General features: G+C 34.7%; 2 protein-coding genes across 2 annotated transcripts in view; one reads left to right on the top strand and one right to left on the bottom strand.

Moving 5' to 3' along the window:
• The window catches only part of LOC107655047 (transcription factor E3-like), a 9,342-nt gene extending 7,306 nt beyond the window's left edge, over window positions 1-2,036 (top strand). Inside the window, exons 8-9 of the mRNA XM_016442441.1 lie at window positions 212-359; window positions 638-2,036. Coding sequence (XP_016297927.1) covers window positions 212-359; window positions 638-1,090 — 601 coding nt within the window. The 3' untranslated portion in view covers window positions 1,091-2,036. The remainder of the gene's footprint in view (window positions 1-211; window positions 360-637) is intronic.
• A 1,979-nt stretch (window positions 2,037-4,015) lies between these two features.
• Window positions 4,016-6,635, bottom strand: LOC107655045 (uncharacterized). The gene is made up of 3 exons (XM_016442440.1): window positions 6,515-6,635; window positions 5,989-6,216; window positions 4,016-4,329 (listed from the first exon to the last, which is right to left on the bottom strand). The coding sequence occupies exons 1-3, from the start codon at window positions 6,633-6,635 to the stop codon at window positions 4,016-4,018; spliced, it is 663 nt and encodes a 220-aa protein (XP_016297926.1).
• Between the last annotated feature and the right edge of the window lie 348 nt (window positions 6,636-6,983).

Below are 6,983 nucleotides of genomic sequence, written 5' to 3'. Positions count from 1 at the left end.
TTTGGATTTGAGACTTTAGTCTTTGCAACTTTACAGATCTTCTTTATGCACCAAGAGCTTGTAACACTCCAAAGAGAAAGGAAAAATTGAAATCGCATCATATGACCCCTTTAAAACAATAATTTTTTTTACATTTTTTTTTATTGTAATAATATTTCACCATATTACTGTTTTTGCATACTATTTACATCTTGTCTGGTTAAAATTGCAGGGAGATGCGCTGGAACAAAGGAACCATTTTGAAGGCTTCTGTTGATTATATAAGAAAACTTCAGAAAGAGCAACAGAGGGCCAAAGAGATTGAGATGAGGCAGAAGAAACTGGAGCAATCCAACCAGGCCCTGCTGCTCCGCATACAGGTATATGATCAACAGTCATTTTGAAATACAGTACAAAGTCCAAACAAGGATGTTCGCTTTCCTGTCTGTAGCCAAAAACACATAATCCCATACTAATATCTTCACCTCCTCCACCAAATTATCAATATTTATTCATTTTCCATTATGCAATATTTCACCTGCAGGATGGCATGAACACGCCATCAACATAAATGTGAATGTAAATACTGCAAAACTGAACACTGTGATATCCTGTAAAAAGATGGACTCCAACACCCCCTGCTGTTTGTTGCACACAGGAATTAGAGATGCAAGCTAGTCATCATGGCCTGCGCATCTCCAGCGCTATGTCTCCAGGCCTGAGCGCAGACGCTTCCTTCCTTCAGCAACAGCTACTACAAGGAAACCAGTCCATGCAGCCTGGCTCTGTGGAAGGCCAACCTCAGAGCCACCTCAGCATGGATGGAGTCATGACGCAGACTTCTCCATTCCTCACAATACCTTCCTCCAGCTCTCCAGCTGCTGCAGCAGTAAGTGGCCCTCTCAATCTGGATACGTTTAGTTTTGCGGAGCTGGACGATGCTTCGGCCTCTGATCTCTACCCTGACGTGGGTCTTAGTGACATACTGATGGATGACGGCTGCACGATGCCCACGGTCAGGCCTTCAGATACGCTCTTCTCCCCAGTGTCCTCTGGAGCCTCCAAGACCTGCAGCCGCAGGAGTAGCGTGGCCATGGAGGACGACTTGTGACCGAACTGACCACTAAAATGTATGTTTCTGAGCTTTTGCTTGTGTGGGATGCCATGGGATGATTTTAAAGAGATTGTTCACCCAAAAATGAAAATTCATGTTGTTCCAAACCTGTATGACTTTCTTTCTTCTGTGGAACTTGAAAGAAGATATTTTGAGAAATGATCTCAGTGGTTACCAAAGCTGATTGGTTACCAACTTTCTTCAAAATATCTTCTTTTGTGTTCTCCAGAAATGCCACATTTTTTGGTCGACTATCCCTGGAAACACTCCACGTGTTGTGCTGTCTATGTATCAGTTAATTAAAAAAAAATACAAAATTAACTATAGTATTACACAGTTTTGTAGGCAGTCAGTGATCCCAAAGGTTTATCAGAAATTTGAAACGCATCCAAAACAATTAGCCTTTTTGTAGCTAAAGTTTAGGACATTTTAGCCTTTCTATGCATAGCTGTGTTGCTCTAAGCTTTAATCATGTGATGTTTATTATTGTTTTAGATATGTGTTTTTAGACTGCATTCAGAGCATGCAAGTGCACATATATATATGATTTTGGAGTGTGGCGTGAGTAGTCACTTATCGCACCAAAGGGATGTTTCCCAGTTGTTTGATAGCATGAACTCATTATTCATATTATGTTGAAAAAGTTCAAGCAATATTTCTGCATATATCAGAAAATGTAATTTTTTAACACTCTTTGCTGGCTTTACTTTCAGCCAAGTACTTGCATATTTACTACTAACTGGTTTGAAATTTCGACATTTTATTTGTTAGTTTACAACACTTCCTTTTATGGTTAGTTAGTTTGACCTTCTTCAATGTTACATTGCTAAACAAATGTGTGATGGTGCAGGTGCTCATACATGATTTTTGGTAACACTTTACAATAAGATACATTTGTATCTTCAATTAATTCAGTAGCATTACTTAATACATCAGGTATCATGAAAAACATCCATTTCTACATATACTAATTCATTTTAAAATATATAGTAATACATTCTACAAATTTTAAATGTATAAATAAAATGTAATTATGGACTAATATTAACAATATACTGTACAGTAGTATATTTATAAATTAACATTTAAGATTTATTTATGTTGTAAAAATTGTTGGTCATTGTTAGTTCATGATACCATTACGCATTAACTAGTGTCAATGAATTTTGCGTAAAGTGTTACCGATTTTTAGGATGATATAAGGAAACAAGCCACATAAACATCATACACAAATAGCTTTTCAGGTATAAAATGTTACAAGCTACCTCTGCCTAAAGTGCTTTTTTTAACCAGTAGATCTAAATCAGCAATTTGTTAGATGCAGCTAAATACACACTTACCTGCGTATGTAAATGTTATGAAAATGAACTTACAAATCTGTGTTGTGCTCAGAAATATGACATTAAGAGTACTGCCGGTAAAAGCCAAATGAAGTGTCCTCTCTGATCAAACTGTGCCTTTAGCATAAAGGAACAAAAGTCATTTGTTTGGTTTGTAAATATAGAAAAATGAATACAAATGAGTCTTGAAAGGTTTAAAAGTTGTTCTCTATTAATACTGCAGCAATTCAAATGAATGTATAATATAAAACTATATGATTCAAAGCTAAATGCAGACTTGTAAAATATATTTAAAAACTTGAATGTGAATGTGATTGCAGTTTCCCTTTTTTCTGTCAAAGGCACAGAATGGGCGTACGTTTGAAATTATTTAATTATGTGAATTCACACAGCAATAATATTTTTTATTGTCTCATTTGCTGACAGTGCAGTACTTAGAAATAAGCATTAAGACATATTTCCACTCATTAAAGCTAAATTGCCAGTTATTGTTCTGTTGCTGGTGTGTGTCATTGCCTTTACTTTCATTACATCTGTACTCAAATAAAGGGAAGGTGTTGTTCTTTTTTGTAAACAAGTTTTTTCAAAGCACATAATTTATAATTGAGAGAAAATGTATTTTAATTAGGATTTTCCTGTGTGTTGGTGGCCTTTAATTGGCTAAAATAAACTGATGAGAAAAAAACATTATTTAAACATGTTTTTCAGTGTTTTCCATTTGCATATTCACTTCCAGTATTATCTCAAAATTAATTTAATGTGCTAGATTTGATGCGCAAATGATTTAGGTAAACAAATCTAGTACTTATGTATACACTGACTTACATACAGTATACATATGAAGAATTCATTTGCAAAAACAGGTAACAAAAATATTTTTTTTTAAATCCTGCATTCCAATTAATATCAATCAAACTGCAGTTGGGTTGTTTTGATTAAATAATAATAATTAAAAAATACAGCTAACTAACACAACAAAACACACAAAAAATATAACACAATAAAATACATGATTTATGAAAATTTATAAAAACAGTTATCTGTTTTTGCAAATAAACTCTTCATATACATTGACACATATCCATTTCACACAAAGGACCTTTAAAAAAATCAAGACAGCTGTTTTATATTTTTAATTCAAGGACAGAATATAACATGTTTAGTATAATGCAATCTCATATTGCCAAATCATTGTTGCGTAACACAAAATTGGCCAATAAATGTATTTTAGCAATTTATTTTCATTATATATATATATATATACAGTATACAAGTGTTGGCCCCCTTCCTGATTTCTTATTTCAGGCCAACACTTTTTCACACCACTGTATATATATATATATATATATATACAAAACTTTTTACCATTTCAATATCATCTGCTTCAGGTGACAAGTAAACAGCATATGATTTTTTTTTTCCTCTAATGCAGTATCAAATGCAGGTGTGCAATATCACAGCCACAATCAACCAGCAGATTTACATGCTTGTGAAATCAGCACATTACATTTGCTACATTCCATTCCAGCTTTATGTGATTGTCATGAGTAGTATATAAATGAGTGTGAGATGTCATGAGCAGCTAGTGAAACAGAAGCTGAGAGAGTTCCATGCCTAGTTCCAGACACTCAGTCGTCTGTAGACAGAGATCGCAAATGGAGCAGTCAAAGGCGTTTTCTCCACAACTGCAGCCGCAAGCCTCCATGTATTCAGTGCAGCTGCAACATGGGCAAAAATCTATAAAGTCCTCCAGATTGGAAGGGTTGCAACAGCATGCGTTAGAGCAGAAGGACGAACAGATAGAGGCCACGCAGTATTGACATCCATCACCAACGGCCAGCACGCAATCCCAAAACTTGCAGAACAAACACGCCAACAGAAAGGATGCACACAGGTCTAGAAGTGCAAGGAAAAAGCCAAAAAAAAAAAAAAGACGTTTTTAAGATTAAATGTTTATTCTGCATTCAATACAAGATAGTCGACATTTGTGGCATAATGTTGATTACCACAAAAAAATTATTTCAACTCATATCTGTTTTTTGTTTTTTTTTCCTTTTCTTTTAAAAAGCACACATTGAGGTTATGGTGAGGCATTTACATTAAAAGTATATGAGGCTTTATAATAATCATCTTATAATTTTATAAAAGCACTTACATTAATTCTGTTAAATCTTGTGTATTATTTGAGCTGCAAGCTGTTTAAAGGTATAGTTAAACTAAAAATGACAATTTACTGAAAATGTACCCACCCTCAGGTCATCCAAATTGTAGATGAGTTTGTTTCACCTAAAGATTTGAAAAATGTAGCATTGCATCACTTGCTCACCATTAGATCCTCAGTGAATGGGTGCCGAGAGTCCAAACAGCTCATGAAAACATCACAAAAATCCACAAGTAATCCAAACAACTCCAGTCCATCAATTAACTGTTAAATTAAATTGTGAAGTAAAAAGCTGCCTGTTTGTAACAGCCAAATCCATCATTAGGATTTTAACTACCTCTATCCATAATAATGCTTTCTCCAATAAAAAGTCATCTAGTGTGATTCAGGAGAGAAATATGCTCAGATCAAACACCATTTACAGGCAAAAACAGTCCAAAACAATATGGCCATGAAGCAATGGTTTAAAGTTAAAATGTCTTAATGACGGACATATTTTTCACAGACTATCAGTTTTTTGCTTCACAAGATGTTAACTGATCAACTGGAGTTGTGTGGATTACTTGTGGATTTTTGTGATGTTTTTATCAGCTGTTTGGACTCTCATTCTGACGGCACCCATTCGCTGCAGAGGATCCATTGGTGACCAAGTGTAATGGTACATTTCTCCAAATCTGTTGTGATGAAGAAACAAACTCATCTACATCTTGGATAGCCTGAGGGTGAGTATAGTTTCAGCAAATTTTCACTTTTGGTGAACTATTCCTTTAAATCGTCATTTTACAGTTTTTTAAGCATTACATTGTCATAGCAACAAAGGTTTAACATTTATATAACTTTACACAGAAAAACGTCAGAAACTGATTTTCACAATAAAATCATGTTAACACAAATAGTTTACGTCTTGTTGCTATACTTACTATTAAAACAGTGATTGGCCTCATTCACTTACTTTACAGTGCCTCACTGTAAACCAGATTTGTTTTTTAAAGAAAAGTCTAAATAAATTTTTGTGTTAATCAACACTATTGTGACACAAGTGCCGACTGAGCTTAAGTTGTATTGAACCTAGAATATTCCATTAATGGCTGAATCACTGACAAAATATTGATGTGGTAACCACAAATAAAGCAGTTTTGCTAACAGTGTAGCTCATCATAAAACTGCTATCCTGTTTTGTAAGCTTAAGAGCCTTTATACTACTAATCAGCACCACACCAAGTTTGGTGTGCATCCTCATCAATTTATCATCATAATTACGATAAAAGATGTCAGGAAGAGGGAAAGCTTGTCAGTCGTGCTAGCGAGGATTTCAGCATCTATAATGCATTAGATGTCATCAAAATTTAATAACTCATTTCATTGAGTCAAATGTGATTTGAGGTGTTGCTTACCTTCAACAGGGGCTTTCAGGCTCATACGACTCAGTGTGGAGGTGGAGGACCGGCTGATTTTGCGATGACGGTGTGTTGCTTTATAAGCGGTGATATGTGACTTTTTAAGATGATTTGTGGCTAGCTGAACGCAGACAGGAAAAGCATCGCTGATGTCACTGCCAGGTGGGTTTAAAACATTCTGAAATTGATTTTTCACATCTGTTGGGACTTCTTTGATATGCACATCTATAAAAAAAAGGAGATTCTAATAATAAAGTTATTTGGATGTTAGTTTAAAAAATGAATGGTAGTGTGAAGGACATTTACCAAATGCTAGTGGTTTCGATTTGCAAAGAGGGGAAATAAGACATAAGTTTTCCTTCCCAGAGAGTTCATCAGTTGGTGATAATTCACAATCCTTTAGACATGTTCTAGTAGATTCCAAGTCTTTTACATCAGATGACTCTGTAAAATAAATAAACCACACTATTAGTTGCTCTTTTCCTCTATACTGAAGTATTAAAAGTGAATAGAAAAGTCTTACCAGTGTGTTGAAAAGTTGATGTACTAAGAACTGAACTATTTTGCAGCTCATCTTCACGAAGGTTGGATTCCGATCCAGTTAGTGACCGGCCACCGTGTTCATCCTCATGGTCACAGTCCATCTTTTCAAACTCTTCTCACTGTATTCACTACAAGAAGAATAAGTGTAAAGATGTAGAGTGAAAATGCCATAGCATTTGAACTCTTAACTATGTCATTAAATATTCAAACAGGAAGCAAAGAAAATAGATGTGCTGTAGTCTGTGGCATATTTTAAATACTAATGGTAAACTGTAAAGGGAGAAAGCTAATTGATCACTTGACATGTTGTTATGTTACGGAACTAACAGTTAATAATACGTTTCACTTTCCCTGTTTTGTGACAAACAAGACTACTTTTACTGATGACATTCATTTTAGAGTTATTCATTTGATGTGCACAAAGTATATAAAAAATATTATATATATAT

This window comes from Sinocyclocheilus anshuiensis, unplaced genomic scaffold, assembly GCF_001515605.1.
Source record: "Sinocyclocheilus anshuiensis isolate Anshui unplaced genomic scaffold, SAMN03320099.WGS_v1.1 scaffold1072, whole genome shotgun sequence".
Lineage (NCBI taxonomy): Eukaryota > Metazoa > Chordata > Actinopteri > Cypriniformes > Cyprinidae > Sinocyclocheilus > Sinocyclocheilus anshuiensis.
Note: the sequence above shows the minus strand (reverse complement) of the source record. Positions and strands in the feature narration are given on the sequence as shown.

Excerpts from the sequence above, each read along its gene's own strand:
- LOC107655045 (XM_016442440.1), bottom strand. The coding sequence starts at position 6,635 with ATGGACTGTGACCATGAGGATGAACACGGTGGCCGGTCACTAACTGGA. Across the intron at positions 6,217-6,514 it reads ATCAACTTTTCAACACACTG|ATGTGCATATCAAAGAAGTC; the intron begins GTAAGACTTTTC and ends TTTTTTTTATAG. Across the intron at positions 4,330-5,988 it reads CCTGAAAGCCCCTGTTGAAG|ACCTGTGTGCATCCTTTCTG; the intron begins GTAAGCAACACC and ends TTGCACTTCTAG.